Consider the following 18,815-nt stretch of genomic DNA (forward strand, 5'->3'; position numbering starts at 1 on the left):
CTTTCCAATAAACTAACTACTTACATCACCCACTAAGTGAGCTTTGGGCTGAGGATAGCAATTTCACGGCCAGAGGGATAAAAGAGAAAACCAGGCAAACCACCTCACACGAAAGCCCAGTGATCCTCACCTTGATCTGGAAAAAAGGGCGACTGACACAGGCTGAGCACCACGTGAGTGGGTGCCCACCCATGGCACAGTGGGGCTGGAAGCCCCATTTATTTATAAGCCTCACAAAGCCGCTCCTGCCTAATACACAGCTCAAAAAGGAAGGCCTGTGCTAGCATTTTACCATGGAAATAAACGTTTATGTTACTTGATAATACTTCATCTCACCAGTATGTGGAGGCTTGATGGCATTTGTACAGGGATTTATTTGTATTTACAATTGTACAGCACTGAATTGGCACTGGAAAGCCTTACTCAGCCCCACGGTGCTTTTAAATTTCAGCATGTGGTTTCACAACAGCCAAACCTGCCACTGCTTTTACACCGTAGGTCTCTGGGTTTGAAGGGAAATTTTTGGAGTAAATGCAAATCCAGAACCACCGAGTTGAGACCCCTGGAGGCGGTGACATCTGCCTGTCTTTGATAAGAATTTCTGAGAGTAAGAGTAAAGTACTTAGAGTGAAATTAAAAGCTTTGATCTGTTTTTTTGTTTCATTATTATTTCATGTCTGAGGCCTTTACATGTGCCTTTCGATTCTTATTAGGCTGCGACATTCAGTGGCTGCTCCAGCACTACAAGGGCACCCAGCACCTGCTGGGCAGCCAGCATTGCCAGGACTCATCTCCTGGCTCTGATCTGAGCCCAGTTAGATGGAACAGGTCACGAACACACACCTAGAGCAGCATTGCCTCAAAAAGAAATGCCCCTCTGGCTCCAGCACGCTGGGTAGCCCTGTGCAAGGCAGCCCCACAGCAGCCCTGAATGCCCAGGGCACAGGCGATGGCAGAGTCACAGAATCATTTCGGTTGGAAAACACCTTTAACATCATCAAGTCCAACTGTTAACCCAGGACTGCCAAGCCCACCATTAAACCATGTCCCTAAGTGTTACAATTGAGTTACAGCAGTCAGGAAATAACACAAATAAAAAAGTAAGCAGCAAAAAAAGCTTTACCATTGGTCAAATGCTACTGTCCATGCTGTTTCTCCATCCCCCAGAGACTAGACCACACTCCTCATCTCTGCTTCATCTGGGTTTTACTTCTACACTCAGAGCTATTTAACCACTTTGCTGTAGGATCACAGCTGCACATCGTCAAAGCAAGGCCACAGATGCATATCATCAATGTCAACCAACCCACTGTCTTCATTCCCCTACACCTAAGCGCCATATCTATGCATCTTTTAAATAACCTCCAGGGATGGTGACACAACCACCTCCCCGGGCAGCCTGTTCCATTGTTTGACCACCCTTGCAGTGAATCAGTTTTTCCTAATATCCCGTCGAAACCTCCACTGGCATAACTTGAGGCATAACTTGGTTTGTTCCCTGAGAGAAGAGACCGACACTGACCTGCCTACAGCCTCTGTTCAGGGAGCTGTAGAGAGCGATGTGGTCTCCCTGAGCCTCCCCCTCTCCAGCCCCAGTGCCCCCAGCCACCCCTGTAAGAGGGGCTTTTTGAGTGAATGCACAAACCCCTGGTGTGTCGCCTGAGTATGGGAAGGCAACGGGGGGTGAGGGTTTTGGTGCTCCTGCCTGCTGGCCCGTAGCTGTTTCAGGACGGGGACGGGGAGGAGCAGGTTGTGTGGGTGTTGAGCTGTCAGGGGTGATGGGCTGGCAGCTCCCCTGCAGAAGAGTCCCTTGTTGTGCTTGGGTGGCCAGGCTGGCTGCCGTGGACCTGCAGTCACTTGCAAGGGCTTTTCCAAAGGCTCGTAGCAAGAGCCAGAAACGTCTCTAGAAGAGGCTGAGGGATTCGATGTAGGATGGCAGCGCAGGGAGATCCGTGTGCTAAAGCTCAGCGTGACATCTTTTGGGAGGGGAAGGGGAGGCTGCTTTACCGAATCTCTCATGAGGTTTGTCGGTTTGCTTCATGCACTCACGTGTCAGGCTCCCACAGAAAGTGGCAGTAAGGCTGAGGTGGGGATCGCCTGTGTGTGTGACACGGAGGAGAAGGGATGCCACCTGCCACGTCCTTCCCCTGTCTCGACTGGTGAGGGAGGACTAGATTTTGGGCAATTTGGGCTTGTGGGCAGTTTGTGTTTGTTTTTCCAGGTGGATTCTCAGCCCCAGCAGGACTGCTGAATGGCTCTCCACGTGTCTTGGTGAAGCGTGGGCAGTTGGCAAAGATGGTCAGCCACCCCTGAGGTGCAGATGGAGGAGGAGGCTTCTTGCTCATCTGCGTGGATGGGACCAGCCCTGTAAAGTGAATTCAGATGCCCCAGCACTGGCAGATCCCCTGGACCAGATAGACACCCCAGTATAGGCAGATCCCCTGTCAAAGGAAACCCACTTGCACAACCTGTTAATTCTTACTTTATTTTGACTTGTGTTTCCCTAGTTCTCTAATATTTGTAATTTCACCTTTAAAAAACTTGGTAGTTCTGGTCACTGTCGTGTTCAAAACAAGAATTTTAAAACTCTCCTCTGTTGTGTTTTTTGAAAGTAAATGGCAAATCTACCTACCACCTGTGTGTCAGTTTGTTTTTTGGTGATGAAACTAGATGACTGCCAGTCCTACTCAGTTTTAATTGGCAACAGCATGAAGGTGCAACCCTCAGTGAACGCCTGTTTGTTCACACTGTTTCTGCTTTGGGCAAAGCAGCTCATGCTTTCCAGTGTTGGAAGCAGGCAGTGGGTGGAGTGTCATCTTTCCAATGGATTAGTCCTCCAAGTCTGTAGCTGCTTAGTATTGAACTAGGAAGAAACCAAGGTATCTGAATAAAAAACCTCGGAGGCATTTTTAAGGTGGGTTAGAAACAAGGGGAGTCCTGCAGGCTCCTTTTCTCATAGTACCTGGTAGGATCTGATGCTTGCTTCAGCAAGTCCATTGACTCGTTCCCTGTGTGTCTTGGTGGAACAGGGGCAGATTGGCAAAGACAGCCAGTCACCCTTCAGGCGGAGCCGGAGGAGGCAGCTTCTCACTCATCTGCTTGGATGGGATGAGCCCTTAGAGCAAAGGCAGATCCCCCAATGCAGGCAGATCTCCTGGCACAGGCAGGTCCCCCATCGAAGGAAACGCCGTTTGCACAGCCTTAGTTCTTACTCTGTTTTGACACCCCAAGCCATGCTTCCCAGATGGGGACACACATCTGAACCAGGACCCTTTTGCCTTCACTGAGGCAGATGAGGAGCACTGCCAGTCATCTCGGCCATGAGTAAAAGTACAGTTTTTGCACCAGTGAAGCTGCAGGGAGCAGCCCAGACAGCTGCCGGCAGCCACCATACCCCACCGGAGAATTTAGCAAGGGTTGGTCACATCCCACTGTGTGTCTCCACTATGACTTTTCATTCCCCACCCAGCACAACCCAATGGGAAAACCACCGGTTGAGTGGCTCTGAGCTGTTTGTGCACAAAAGCTGCTTTGGGAACACAAGCCAGGGAGGAGAGAACTCACAGAGCCTGAAACACTTTTCCCCTTACCATGAGGTGCTAAGCCCATCCCCGGCAAGACTTCAAACACAGAGGTGACCATCCTGTGCTGCTCTGTGTGTCTGCCTGTCTTTGTCCCTTCATCTGTCCAAAGCAGGGATGGAAAACACGTTTCACCTTGTGGTGCCGGGCGCTGGCCAGCCTGACCAGGGACAGGCAGCTCTGCGGAGAGAACAGGTTGATGCATCGCTGCTTGTACACCTACTCACTGCTCCGCTCCGAACGCGGGTGACTTTCAAAGAGCCCTTCATGCTCTGGATTTGTAGATGGTGCTTGTTTTACAGCTAGTTATACACTTTTTGTTCTTAGTTACCCCAAAAAATAAAACCAAAAGACTTGGCTTGATGTCCTTCAGCTATTAAATAAGTTTGAGCTATCAAACAGACATTTCTAAGGTCCCAACAGTCTAAAGCATTTGAGATGCATTTGCTTTGCGTAGACTGTGTGGAGTGGAGGGGCTGCCTGTTGCAAAATCAGAGCTTGCCCAGAGCCAGGAGGGTTAGCATCCACAGACCATCACAGTTTTCTTGAATTTTCTGCTGATTCCTCTTGTCCCTGCTTTCACCTCCCACCCCACCATGCCACCAGCTGCCGATTTCTTTTCCTAGTTGCTATTTCTTGAGAGGGGACTTTCACCCATGAGGTTTATGCCAAAACCTGACTTAAAGATCAACACCCTTTGCCTTGGGTCTGAACCCAGAAACTCCTTGTTCCCTGGGCCAAGTCCAGGCTTTTTAATCAACAGGTGAGAGAGGAGGAGATGGAGAGGGACCGCAAATGTTTGCTGGAAGCAACAGCCCTGACGGTCCTGCACAGGAGCTGATGCTAGACATGAGGGATCGATAAAGCCTATTTCCTTTTGCTTAAGGGCCAAATCCTGCTCTCGCTCAGCCTTTTCCAACCCAACTGACTTGAGCAGTGGGCAGAAGCCATGCACCAGAGGGGCATCTCCATTACTTTAAATATGTCTTTTTTGACCACAAGCATGGCTGGTTTTGTTTTGGCGAAAAAATAAAAATCACATTGGAACAGCGCTGCTGGCCCAGCCTTTCCTTTTCTAGCCCAATTTCAGCACTGCTCAGCACAAAGCCACCGGACAGCTGATGTCAGATCAAGTCCCAACCCAGGTGAATTCACACAACCTGCGCTCAGCTGGCTGCGTCTCTCTCCTGCCCCCAGTGCTGGCTGGATGAGGCCCCTGGAGCCCCTCAGCCAAGACAGAGGGGAAGGGCAGTGCCACCCAGCACCGTCTCAGCTCTGCTTGGAGATCCGCAGACAAATTTCACTGGGAGAATAGAAAAACATGTAGAAAAATGCTGTGTGAAAAGCCCTTGGATCAACCGTTCCCATCAGGCTGGAGCCTCCTGGAGCCACATAGGATCAGATGAATAAGCCTTGCTGCTGGATGTGGCTAACGGGGCTTGGTAACATTCATGCCTGGGCAAACCATTTCCACAGGTGATGGTGATGGAGCTGCTGCCACTTCTGTCAATGGCTGTGAGGGCGAAGGGACATGCCAGGCTCTCCTTTCCCCTCCCAGCTTGACAATTCTACTTTAATGACAGACAAATTTTATTCTTTCAAAGCATGATGGGGGTGTCAGCTTGTTAAAAGAGGATGGGCTGGGCAAGTAAAACAGGGAACAAGGAACTTCCCAAGGTACCTTGTAGTCCTGAGTAGTATTCAAAGTCATGTGCAAGGTAGAACTTTTTTTTTAAAAAAAAAAATATAAAAGGCAAGTAGAGACATAAACTTGTTGGGACCTCTTCCAAAGTGTACTCAAAACATCAGCTGGAAAGCCATTAAATGTCCTTCATCTAGCCATGAGCTTAAGAGAAGCTGGATAAAACAGAGGAGCCGTCAGAGGCAAAGTACAAACATACCCATGTAAGCAAAAGCTCTCGCTGGGATGGCTTAGAAGTGCTTAGCAGTATCACACGGCATAGCACAGGGATTAGCTCCTGAGCTGCTAAGACTCGTGCTGATGTTCCCTAACACAGCTCTGCCTTTGGCACCTACCGCCCAGCACAGACGTGGAGTCCAGCATTCCACTGGCAACAGGGACGTGCTGCAGCAGCTGGCACCCATCAGGTGCTCAGTCCCACGACAAGGAACATCCCAAGCCACAGGGAAGCCAGGTATTTCGTTTCACCTGGCAAATTTGCAGCTAGAAATGATGCACCTTCAACCTCCTCCACACTTTAAGAATGGGACCCAGGAATAATGCTGCGATGATCCAGGTGGCACCTCCTGATAATGTGAACTACATGGTGGGACTTGGTTTATTTCTTGCAGTCATGAAGTAATCAAGGAAGATAAGAATGTAACAATAGTCAGTGGCTCAAAGCATATTTTTGTTATGATGCAATTTCAAAGGGTTAGAAAATTGCTGTTATGCACATGCACGTTAAATAGTAACATAATATCCACACCAGAATTTAATTTTTCTCAATTTGTTTCTTCATGCGCTTATTTCTAATGCCACCTTTTTTTAGTTAGCATTGTTTTTTTAACTAAGACAAAGCAATAATATTTGCATGGCCCAACAAAGCAGAAGTGGCCCTCAAGAAGCAGATGAAGACAGCTGGGAAGTGCTGCTGTGAAGGGACACGAAAGCCCATCAGGGTGAAGGACGCTCGTGGCCATGTCCGACAACAGCATGACCATTTCTTTTTCAGCAGCTACACTTAAACCACAGCCCTGGGTTTTAATAACACTGAGCACACTGGCAGCAGGACACAAAGATGCCCTGGATGACAGGGAGAGAGGTTTGCTGTGGTGGGTTTTTTTAACTCCTCTGGCACCACAGAGTTTGCCTGCGCTTGGCTACCAAGGGAGGAGGGCTCACCACCACTGGTGCTGCCCAGCACTTGTCACTCATGGCCTTGGAGCTTTGCTCACTCCCTTGCAGGGACACAGAGTCCCTTCCTGGGGCTGTGCACGTCTCTTGTTCTCTCTTCTGCTGCTGCAGCAAATCTCCCCATTTTGGAAAATGAGGAGAGTGTGTGTGTGTGTGTAGATGTAATTTTTAGGGAGGTGCTGGGCTTACTCGTGAAATTACTGTTTCAAGCCTCCTCAAATGGAAAATAATAAACCTAGCATCACTCTGATTTTCAGGCCGATGCTTTAGCCATGATTCTCGCTCGGCACCCTGGGCTGTCCTTACATTCCCTCCGGCTCCCTGGGAGGGGGGTAAGCATGCGGGAGTTCAGGAGTGCAATGAGTGAGCCAGACCACCCGCCCGCCGGCTGGCCCACCTCCCCTGCGGGTGATGGAGAGCCACAATCACGGAGCGCTCCTGCTCCGCAGTCTAGCCACGACCGTAGCAGGGGGCAGGAGCACACATGATCAACGAAATAGTGCCGTTCCGACGCGGAACAGACAAAGCACAAGCACCAAGATGTCGTGGCGAAGTTTACATCTTGGCAGCTGGAGGACTGCTTTGTCGACAGCAACTGGATGGCTGATCAGCTGTGTTTCCAGCATGAATATTGAGGGGAAAGAGTATTTACTACTGCATCTCAAAGCCAAAGACGAAATGTGAAAGCAAATTAAAATTTTGGTGGTAACTGCTTAATGGGTGAGGCTGATAATCAAAGATTGGGGTGTAGCATTTCTGCTGCATTTAAACAGCACAGAAATCACCTGCAATCCACCAGTACAAATGCAAACAACTTCAAAGAGCAATGGCATAATTTTAATATTTTTTTCTCCTTATCACTAGCTAGAATCGTTATATGCTTGTGTAGGCTTTGTAGTATTTTTTTTCCCATCATGACAATTTAATTTTTTGTTTGCTTTTTTTAAGGGTGGAAGAAAACCCTTTCGCTTTAATGATATTCACCCTGGTGAACTTAAAAGTGGCTTACAGAAGCAGAGCCTGGCATTTTCTGTTTGCACCAGTCAGTCACTAGTGATTGATCTCAGAAGCCAAGCTTCATTTCCTAAGCAAAAAAAGCTGCAGTTGGCAAAACCTGATTAAAGTGAGTGGATTTTTATCTGATGTGGCTGTTGCCACTCATTTCAGTGTAATGCGTCTCTTTTCAACTACAGAGGAACCTGCAGAACACAGAACAAAAAGTACACATCAGTTTATAATGCACTATTCTAAAAGTGTAAGTGTGCCTAATAGGCCGTCAAACTGCTGGGAAACCAGCATGCTATGGGTACATCAGCATGTAGAATAAACTCCTAATATAGCTGTGGTAGAGTCTGTGCTGTCATCCTCACATGGAGGTCTTCTACTGCAAGAGAATCTGCTAGCTGGACTGATGCTACCGTGAAATTCACCATGCAAAAATAGCTGTCAGTGATCATGAACTGAATATAAAAAATATTGAGAGGTCCTGAGTTTGCTTCTTGATTTTTGAGCCTTTAGGCCAGACTGGATCCATTGTGGCTTCTTCTAGGAGTATGAAGCCCCAAAACATCTGAGATCCTGACAGAAACAAGCCATGCCTGTCCTCCTCATTCTGCTCACTGGGAAGGGCTGGCATCACTCCGTGTTACTTCCCAACATACAGAAGAGTTCCTTTTCCTCTGATTGCTGAGGAAGGGGAGAGCGTGAGAGAAGGAAGAGTAGGTGAAATTACATTTGAAGAGGTGCAAATATAAAACTGACAGGCTTCTGCAGACATTGTTTCATTCAAATGGCTATTTGCAGAGCAGCTCCTCTGTGAGATAAGTAATGGCATGTGAAAAGGTCCTACACACAGAAAACTGTGTCTGTTTATGTTAAAATAAGTCTGTCATGTTAAAATAAAGAGCTCTGAAGCTGTGAAGTCTGGCATAACTGGAAAAATAACTTTTGCTTGGAAGGGGAGGCTGGGAACACCATGGCTCCCAATTCTTCTCAAAGACAATGCCTGGTGCCACAGCAAGGAACACGAAGGCTACCGTGGCTCCTACAAATCTCCACCAAAACCTTAATTTAAATTACTATCAAAGATTAAAGGCTAGCACAAGGTTACACTCACTTGCAACCACATTAATTATTAAGGCAACACACAGAGCTCTGTAATTGGCTCCTGTCTGTTAGCACAACACTGAATTTATAGTTTAGGATGGCAGCAGAAGGAAGATGATGATGATGATGATGATTACATACCATTTCTGGTTTCCTGGTTTGGGGGAAGGGCATCTTGTAAAATTGGAAGTAATGTCAGGAAAAATCAGGCTGCCCTCCCAGAAGCAGAGGCCAGGAGGGAGAAGGGGGCATCCTGGCTGCAGGGGAAGTGAGGACGCAGTGCTGAGCTCCCCCTGCTAACTGCAGCCTAAAATTAAATGGTTACACTGCCAGCAAGTGAAGACAAGGCAACCCCACCACAACCAAACAAAAAATCCCTTTTCCCCCATGCCTGGCAAAAAACCACCAACCATGCCTCTGCGTAAGCATTAGCTGCTGTGATAGGTTTTATGCAAGTCTGATGTTGCCTTGCTTTCATTTGACTCCTTTTATCGGGAAGTTCTGTCCCTTCCACTGGCCAGAAATCAGACAGCTCCTGTGAGGGACCTCTCTCGTTCTTTACTGCGTTTACAAAGTGATTTATAAACAACTTTACAAAATGGGCCCACCACACATTTGAAGAGCAGCTGGAAGTGCAGGTCTGAAACCCAAGCCCACGGGTCTGCCGGCTGTTGTTCTGCTGCAGCCGGCTGTGTGTCCTCGGGCCGCAGCAAGTCCCTCCCCAGTAACGCACCAGAAGCAAAGACCACGCTGTCTGCAACATGCACAAAAGATGTAAAGAGCATGTGCAAACAGCTTGGCTGATGCACTGCAGCCCTGTGGCAATCTTTTTGTGTCTCAGAGCCCTAGCCTTGCTCCTGAGCTGGCTCCGCTCATCTCACTTTGGGTCAAACCCACTGCAGTGTTTAAATCCTGGTGAAAACTTAAAAAATGCAACCCACAAGAGATGCAAGAGGAAAAGGGAGAGATCTGATGTACTGCCAACATCTCTGCTTACAGATCTGGGAAAGACTGGGATGGGAAATTATTCCAAGAGGTAGGAAGCCAAGAAGGGGAATGGACAGGGTGCCCCTGCCTGGAGACATGATGGCCTCAAGGAAGAAGCCATCTTACTGAAAGAAGGAAAGCAGAAAGTATTGTAGTCATTCTGGCATTGTTTAAACCTGAAAACTGAGGGGGGTGGGGGGGGGGGGGTGGAGAAAGCAGCAGCGGTGCCTTTCCCCCCTCAGCCAGAGTCTGGTGGGGCAGGGGTCACAGCAGCGCGCCCTGGGCTGGCCACACAGCATCCCCACAGCAGCGGGTATCACCACCACAACGCCGTTAAATTGTCAATCAAGTTTAATGCATCATAAAGAAGTAAAACTACATTGGCATATTTAAGACAAACACTTTTTTTTCTATGCACACTATCCACTGGACAGTCCCCTTTTCAAAATAACTACTTTTAACAGTCCAAGACAGTTCTTCAGAAATACTTCACATATTCAACCTTCCACCCTTTTCCTTTTTTTTTTCATTTGTCTGAGAAGGAAAAAAAATCATTAAACCTGAAAACATTTACATCGCAAGCCACGTTAGAATGCATAATTGGCATACAATAACCAATGTATAACAATTGTGTTTTACTTAGTTCACTTTGTTCATCAATAAAAGAATATAAAAATCTTGTTCAACCGAGTGTTGTGTATTAAAATAGATTTGTATAGTACTGCACAGTTTCTCCCGGAGTTGTGAAAATGGTTGAAGGGACCATGTGCTGCCTAGTGATGGGCGACGGAAAAAGCCAGTCCCTCGTGTGGTTTTTTTATTTATTTATTTAAAAAAAAAGAAAAAAAAAGATATTCGGCACCATGTGATATGCTGATGTGAGAGACTAGCCTTGTGTCATGCTCTGGTGGCTTCTTGCTTTCCTTAAGTACCTGTTGTGCTAATTGACGGAGAACTCATAAATGACAGAGACGATGGCATCTGGTGTGCGCTTGTGACTTTGAGAAAAACCGGGGTGCCCATCACTACCTTCCCGGGGAGGGCTGTGGCCTGCGGAGGGGCCAGGCAGACCCTTGCAGTATCAGGAAGACTAGCTAGTGAAACAAGCAGGCGCACTGGGATTTTCTCAGGCTAATGCTAAACGCTTCCCAAATGTGCTAAAATCAACCAAAATATTAAAAAGGAATCAAGTTTCAAAAAAAAAAACCCAACAAACCCTTTAAATTTTCCATGGCCTGTCCCTCCCCCAGAACTCTTGATATTATCCAGTACGAGAAACAACCCCTTGAGGCAGGTTTTTTCTTTTTCCTGTACCATTTCAGCAGATATTTCTGCAAGCAAAAAATAAAAGTAATAGTAATAAAAAAATCACGTTACATATCTTTAACAATAAAAACGCAGTACAAAAATGTAAAGTTATCTTTTTGGCATATTATCTGTACTGGCAAGAAAGAAAAAATGGAATATTTATTTGCTTTTTTTTCTTTAAAAAAAATTTCCAAAATGAACAAAAAAGAAAACCCCCAAAATAATCTCTTTAAAAAATGAAACCCAACCTGCCAAAGATATCCACTATTATGGTTTATGCTAAATCTTGCACAAAAACTCCATGAGAAAAATACACCGATAGCAAAATAAGTAAAAAGGACCTGCAAAAAAGTAAGGAGTTTTACAGTCATACTTTTTTAAATACTTCGGAACGCATATACAGAAGCATCAGCATGAAAATACTTCAATATTTTACTAGAAACGCTAACTTCATACAGTTTCTTTATTTAAATATCTGCAATTCTCAACTCTAATAATACTGAAAAAACCCCAAACGGATCTTTTGTTTCGAAGGCTCTGTGAGTGTCCGTGACGCCGTTCTGGTCAAAACGGCCCCATCTCCAGGTCACCCAAATCCATGGGGCCAACTTTGTTCCTCTGATAAGAATCCATGTCGAGTCCTAAGCAGTTCAGTTTCTGGTGATCTCACCGATTTCCCTCCCACGTACAGCTCTCAGCCCAACTACTTCTCTACTAGCTCACTAACTCTTTGCATTGAAAAATTCCCCCTTAAAGCAGAACTGGAAACCTGTCTGCCCCCCACAAAAGGATATCCCGCTTCCCATCGGCCATACTTCCTCCGTCCATCCTCAGTCATGAATACATTAAGGCCAACATAACAAAAAAAATCTCATAAGCACTGAAGGTCTCGGCAAATACAAAACCGCAGCTCAACCCGCTCCGTGGGAACCTGCTGCCACAGTGACCTACAAACTGGACTGATTGGTTTGCAAGTTTCTACGCGTACCAAAACGGAGATCGCTCCTTCTCTCCTTTGTTTCAGTTTAATCTCTCCTCTGCGCATGTGTATAAAGTTTTTTCTCCCCCCGTTGCTCTGCGCTCCAGCAGCCGGCTCTGTCAGTTGTTACCCTGTGACTGCTGCAAGGCTTTGTGCATGGCAGCCGAGGCAGGGGAGGGTTTGATCCAGGGGACAGTTAGCAGGGAGGAGGTGGTGGTGGTCGTCATGGTAACCTGAATCATCTGCTCGTTTTGTATCAGTCTAATGAGGGTTTTGAGACGTTCCAGTGATGACTGAGTCCCTTTCTGCTGGGCCAACAGGCTGGTTTTTAGCTCTAAGCATTTCTGTCAAATGAAGAGAAGGGGAGAGAGAAGGAAAGACTGAGAGTACATTCAAATTGGTGTCAAACATCTCTGCAAACATCCTTTTGTGTCTTGAGTGCACATCCCACTCAAAGGAAGTGTATTCTCCTTTGGGGATAGCAAAACCACAGCTTAACGAATGGAGTAATCACCAGTGCTGCACACACTGCAGCAGCTGTCTGAGGTAGATACCCATCCCGGTCCAAACGCATTCAGAGGACATTTCTGACCTCAGCCTGTAGACAGCCTGGCAGGAATGCCTTCTGCGCTCCAACGAGATTACTGGCACAGGATTGTAATAGCTGTGTTACTGGAAAGTACTGAAGGCACCAGTGAGGTCTCTAAATCTTACCGAAAGGTATTGATGAACGCTTGAGGGATAAACCTCACCATGGAGCGTTTTGTGCCTGCCACACATTTTGGGAAGTCATTACTGTGAAGATAAGTTGGTATCTCTAAACATGATGTCAATATCTTTTTGGCAGAAAACTTGATCTAAGACACTACTGTTATACCACTGCAGCCACAAGAAAGCCTTTTTTCTATGGGGTGGCTAAACTGCACCCCAGAATCACTTGAAATATTTCAAACCCACATGAAAATGAGCATGAGGGAAGGATCCAGACAAAGGCATCCCAAATCTCCCTCTTCCCCAAGAAGAGAAAAGGAAGAATCAGCAACTCTCCCTTCCCTCCCCAGCTGCGCACCGCTGCAGCCAAGATCCCGCTCTTCACATTGTCACCCAGCCTGCGAGGGACCGTGTGGCACGCCAGACCCCTGAGCCCATCTGCTAGATGGAAGGGGACAGTGGCCTCCAATATCTCAAACCTCCTGTTTTCTCTCGGTGGGCACAGGGGTCTGGCACAGCTGGTCACTAGGCTGTGGGTGGCTCCTCTGTGGCTGTGGTCCAGGCTGCCCAGGGCAGCGGGGTGATCCTTCCATCCTGGGGAAGCAGGAAAGGCTCACATGAAAGTCAAGTTGTTTGAAAAGCACCAGTGTGGAGCTGCTCAGAGGTTTGTTTAGACAGATGAAATCTCAGGTGGAGGATAAATCATGTTCTGTTTTTACCAAATAATACCATTCCACCTGTGGTGTGTATGAGTGTTCTCTTTAATGTAAATCTCTGTTAAGGCAAATGTCAGAAATGAAATTGCTCTGTGCCGGAACACCTTTAATTGCTTTTCTCCTTTCAAGTGGATATATATCCAATAAATATAATCACTGGCTGATATTACCATTTAAATAAGACAGTGTTGCCCACTGAAAGAACCTGATTCTGCTTAGGTAGAAATCTTACTGATTTTGACAGCCCTGACATACACCATATAGCTGACTGCATCCCTAAACGCTTTTCTTCTTCTGAACACCTCACCCCACTGCACTCTCCTACCTACAAAAGATATTCCATACCCCAGAGTCACTTCTTCATACATATGTGCGTTTCATTAGTGCTGATGGTGGCTACACACACTTACAGGGAATATTCCCCACTGTGATGTCTTTTAATAAGTTATTGCTTTTCCTTCCACTGTATTTTAAATGTGATAAATATTTTAACACACCTCCTCTGGATAACTGCAGTGGTACAACAAATAGTGACCAGTTACTCCTGCGGCTGCCACTCTGATTTTTCCAGGGTAAGGAAATTTCAAATATTTATCGAGATTGCCATGCAAGCTACAGCTACCCCTCGAGAGCGGGCCTGAGGTGAAGTAGCCCCAGATAAGTTCCTTCAGCCATGGAGGATAGGAATTTACGGCTCTGAACTCAACCCATTCATTGCTGCCAGACTGGTCCTTATAGCATGGTATGCACGGGAGACATCTCCAGCCAACATTTAGCTTTGAAATGAGTTCACAGAGAAAATGATTGTGAATCCATTTCCAGTCATGAAAAGGTCGTTGCACCATTCAGAGCCTGAGACAAATAAAGATGGTTATTTCTACCTAATCTCAAGAGTCTTGAGCTAATGGAGAAGCAGCTACCACTGGAGGACACACTTGTGACTAAACTTTTAACCTGAAGAAGTGCCTTAAAGCCACTGAGTAGATCAGAACTGTGTATAGCACTACGAGGAAGGCAGCCATGGCTATTTTGGGGTTTGGGCGGGGTTTTTTTTTTTTGTGTGTGAAACAGGAATTCAGGCGATTTCTCCTCCCCAGCCTGCCAAAGCAGCTTGCTTTTGTGCATAAAGGAAACCCACGTGTTTTTCCTCAGAGAGAAACAGATTCACAGTTGAACATCTGTAGCTTGGGAGCATAAATCATTTTCTAGCCACAAAATACCAGTTTTTCAGGCATAAATTTTTTTAAAACATCTCTGCAGGAGACTGTATGTCCCCAGCCAGGTGTCCTACCTTCACTGCATTGTTGAGAAGTCGATCTTTTTCTTCTAACTGTCTATGCTCACTCTTCAGCTCACTGCTTCTCTTTAATAACTTTCGCTTCTCTTCTTCTTTGACTGTGGAATAATAAGATTAAGGATGCAGAAGTTAAGAATAGGACATATGGCAAAACTGTGTCTGACAACGGAAAGCAGAAACATGTATTTTGAATAGTAAGTTTCAGGTCTCATTAGCCTTTTGTCAGCAGGTAAAACCAAATAAATCTGAAGTTTCTGCTTGCATGCATGCGTCTACATCAACAGCTAGCGCCCAGGACAACCCAAAAGCTATAGTGCACCTTTGAGATGATCTAAAATTAATCCTTGGACCACAAGTGGTCCTGGAGGTCTCCAAGAAAGAGGTGAATGGTGTTTAGGAACAGGTCAGCCACCTGGAATGGCAACAGTTAGCAACCCTGGCTGAAAAGCACAGTCATAACAGTACCAGACCTCTGCAAAGCTCCTTACAAATACGATCTAATGCCCCAAACAGCCCGCTGTAAGAGTGCAACAGGGAACTAAAAAAGAGTAATGGTCAATGCACAGATATCATATGACATTTTATACTAATGACTACGATACCAAATAATACTGAAACAATTAGGAGCTGATATTGCTGTAGTATCTGAGACATCAGTCGGGCGTCACACTACATACCCCATGACCTGGCTACGCTAGCCTGACTGTGTCTCTCTGCCTCCCAACCTGATATGATTCTCAACCCTGTTTTCAGCCCTGCTCCCAGGAAGGCACCACTTCGATGATAGCCTCCTCCACAGACTGAAGTTCCTGAGAGATCTATCTCAGCTTCCTTACAGAGGGAAGACAGCGAAGGAGCAGACTGACAGGAAGGGGAGAGCGAGTGATCCGTCCTTCCCAGCCATAGCCCCTTAGGGCTCTTGGTTTAATAATGCCATCATCCCTGGTAGCGTGACACTACCTTAATATTAGTGCTATGAAGGACTCAAATGGCATCACCTGTCACAAGCAGGGAATCCCTTGTCAATAGCTGTGTTAATCCCTACCTGTTTTATGAGTAACATAGGAGTGAACAATAGCCAGAGTTCCAGTCCATGGCGCGTTGTCATCTTTCTTTAACACCTATAAGCCCAGGAAACAATAAAAAGTTAGGATTCCACAAAGATACACGTGATTTTTTTTTTTCTCCAGCCTCACAGCTCTGCAGGACCAGATCTAGGGTCCTTGTCTCAGAATTCACAAGCTGAAAAATAATGAGAGAATAATTTGAGTAGCTGCCTCTATTGGGGCTTATTCCTTTACACACCACTATCAACAGCATTACCAAACAGTACTAAAAGGGGGTTACAAATCCTCTGCTTCTTGTTGCCGTGGCCAGAAGACATTCTTCAGGCCCTGACTAGCAGATCTCTGTGCTGTCAGGAGTGTTGGCTGCTCTGGTCTCTGCAACTGCATACTAGAACCTTAAGCTGTGACCATAGGTTAGATTAGTTTAGTTATTTACACTAATTCCAGGTTTCTCCCATTTTCTTTTCTTGGTGTGCTATGTCCCCTGTAGCTTACCTTCTGTTGGCACTTTGGACAGACCCAAACACCCTTGGGGGCAGTTTTGAGAGGCGGGTCCAAGCAGCTGAGGTGATACGCTCTGGGACACGTGCCACAGGGCTGCAAGTTAACGCCGCGCTTGCAAGCAGTGCAGTGTTCGTCATGGTGGATCTCACTCTGCAAGAGAAGAAGACGGATGGCTTGAATAAAGTCAATCCATTGAGAGCTTCTCTCTATACAGCATTCAAAGCCTCTATTGCAGCAGACAGGCTCATTCAAACACAAGATCTAATTATCAAAACGACCCTGGCTGCTGTAGAAGATGACAGAAATAATGGTGTATGATAGCAACAAATACAAACAGAAGAGCCAGAATCAAGTTCCATAAATTGAAACAGATAGATAAGTAAAACCCAACTAATCAAACACAGGAGGGAGTCGACTAATATAGCCAGCTTGTGACATAGGAATTATTTCCCTTGTTTTGATAATGTGTCACTCCAACACATGTATCACCATGCACAGCTCTATTCTGAAGCGTGGGTCAAAGACAATATGCAGATCAATTGTCCTTCAAGTCCAAAGCAGAAGGAAGGAAGCAAGAAGTTGTTTCTGGGGGAAAAACACAGTTCCATGTATTATGCCCATTGCCTCAAAGAGCAGCTAGGAAAACAGTACACTCAAGTACAACCTTTTGCTACGTACCCTCTTTTGTGAACTCCTCTAGAGGACTCCTCTGTCCCTCTGTTCTCCCTGGCACTAATTGTTCTCTGTTCAGACTTGCTCTGACAACCTTTTTCCAACAAGACTGATTAGTACTTTGTCTGAAGCAATATATAAAATGAACCAAGACTCATCAACAAAGTTACAATGTCATGTAGTAAATTGCTATGCTAATCTGGTGGCAATGTTAATTACTCTTTGTATAATTAAGTGCATTTTAATAAAGGAGATACTGATTTTGAAACTCATGGCTGGTGGTGAATCATTATAAAAAATCCTAAATTTTCCTAGTGCTTTTCCAGGAAGGAGAATAATCATTTTGTACCTTTGTTAATTTCAAAAGCATATTTTCATTTTTAGGGATTTTAATTATAATGTTTCCCGACAGTTTTAGTCAGGCTTATATCTTGAATTCTAACTCTTGCCTGTCAGAAAATCACTCTCCAAAATATTACTCTTTAGAAATTACCTGCTCAAGTCTTAATTTAAACCTCAATGTAAAGAGATTTAAGCTATATAAACTAGAATGGTTATTAATTTTTCTTAAAATTTTCATTAAAACCACAAATCTGGACTAGCAATTTCTCAATCAGTGGATTCTAAAATGGGATTAAACTCAAGCCTTGCATATGAAAGCCCAAGAGTTCATCTTTTTTAAATTCTAACTTAGAAGCTCACAGATTTAGTTAACTGGGAAAGGTTTCACACAAGCAGGATGAAAGGCAAAGAGCCTACTGCAATTTTGTACCCTGACAGAAACCACAAGAATCAGAAGCAAGCACTGAAGTACATGGTGATGAGAAAGACAGTAGTAATACACAGATTTTGCTACACATACCTTCCAGAATGGATCCTCATTTGCTAGCATATGAAAGAAGGGCAGAGAACAGATTAACGGGAAATACATACACATCGCTGCAGTGAATGCTAGTTCTCAGCTATGGGAGTAATTTTAGTCAAGCTGTGACACAGGAGATCAGGACATTGGCAAAATTAATGCAGGCAGGAAAGAATGCAACAGCAAGCAGTGGAATTAGCATTTGAGATTAAAAAAATTTGCATTGCAGGAATCCCATGTCCAGAGGTCTGATGCTAAAATGTCAGTATGAGAAGCACATTCGATTCCAAATTTTCAGAAATTTTCATGCGGAGCTCCTCTCCACATGCCAGTAGTCAAAAAATCTTTCTTAAGGACTTCAGCCTGCTGGGCCTGAACCAGCAAGGCACTTAAGCAGGAGTATGAAATTGGTGCCACTGACTTACCATTAAACACATGTTTAAATGTTTCAGCTGATTCATGGCCAAAATGGTCAGCTACTGTGTGAGTGAACTTTATGTTATCATCAATTCTTTACCATCAAACTACTCCCACCCAAAATGCCAAGGTTTTCCGACCTTTTGATGAACTGAGTCTGTAGCAAATGCATTCACAGCCCGATAAGAACAAGAAAGCTCACTAGAATGCAGGCCAAGCCTTTCATAAAAATATTTGTGAAATTCATCCACTTTGGTCCAAAAATAAAACCCCAGAAAACGTTAACAGCTTTATGGAAACCAGAGCGGATTATAATTTTTGCTGCTGATTTGTAAGTGACTGGTGCACCTGTCCCAGTGACAAACAGCTGATGGAGAGGCCTTTCTGTGGATTAAAGTGGAGACAACCAACATATTTCTGTCCTTCTTCAGCTCCCCCTCTGATCACAATGGGCAAATAGCTGCTCCAGTGTGACCCCTCATATGCAGACCAACCTGGGAGCTGCTTTCTGCTGTTACACACTCATTTTATACACTGACATACGCATACACGTGAAGATGTAGGCACATTCAGACCTCACACACATGTAGAAAGCGGAACGTAAGAATGAAGGCACAGCTTCACCAGAGTTAGACCAAAGGCTACAAAGCCCAGGATCCTCTACTAACAGCATCCAGTGCTGCCACTAGTGCACAGAGGGCAAGAACAGGGCAAGCACAGAGTAAATTTT

The 18,815-nt window shown here is 45.5% G+C and overlaps 2 protein-coding genes across 2 annotated transcripts in view; one reads left to right on the top strand and one right to left on the bottom strand.

Annotated features, from left to right (window-relative positions):
• The window catches only part of ARHGAP8 (Rho GTPase activating protein 8), a 94,435-nt gene extending 92,077 nt beyond the window's left edge, over positions 1-2,358 (top strand). The window contains exon 13 of the mRNA XM_056339815.1: positions 2,222-2,358. Within this exon, the coding sequence (XP_056195790.1) occupies positions 2,222-2,251 (30 nt within the window). The 3' untranslated portion in view covers positions 2,252-2,358. The remainder of the gene's footprint in view (positions 1-2,221) is intronic.
• A 7,457-nt stretch (positions 2,359-9,815) lies between these two features.
• PHF21B (PHD finger protein 21B) overlaps positions 9,816-18,815 on the bottom strand; it is a 67,260-nt gene continuing 58,260 nt past the window's right edge. The window contains exons 8-12 of the mRNA XM_056342080.1: positions 17,669-17,691; positions 16,126-16,284; positions 15,609-15,684; positions 14,558-14,661; positions 9,816-12,183 (exon numbers count right to left, since the gene is read on the bottom strand). Of these exons, the coding sequence (XP_056198055.1) occupies positions 11,959-12,183; positions 14,558-14,661; positions 15,609-15,684; positions 16,126-16,284; positions 17,669-17,691 (587 nt within the window). The 3' untranslated portion in view covers positions 9,816-11,958. The remainder of the gene's footprint in view (positions 12,184-14,557; positions 14,662-15,608; positions 15,685-16,125; positions 16,285-17,668; positions 17,692-18,815) is intronic.

The sequence above is a fragment of the Falco biarmicus genome, chromosome 5 (assembly GCF_023638135.1).
Source record: "Falco biarmicus isolate bFalBia1 chromosome 5, bFalBia1.pri, whole genome shotgun sequence".
Lineage (NCBI taxonomy): Eukaryota > Metazoa > Chordata > Aves > Falconiformes > Falconidae > Falco > Falco biarmicus.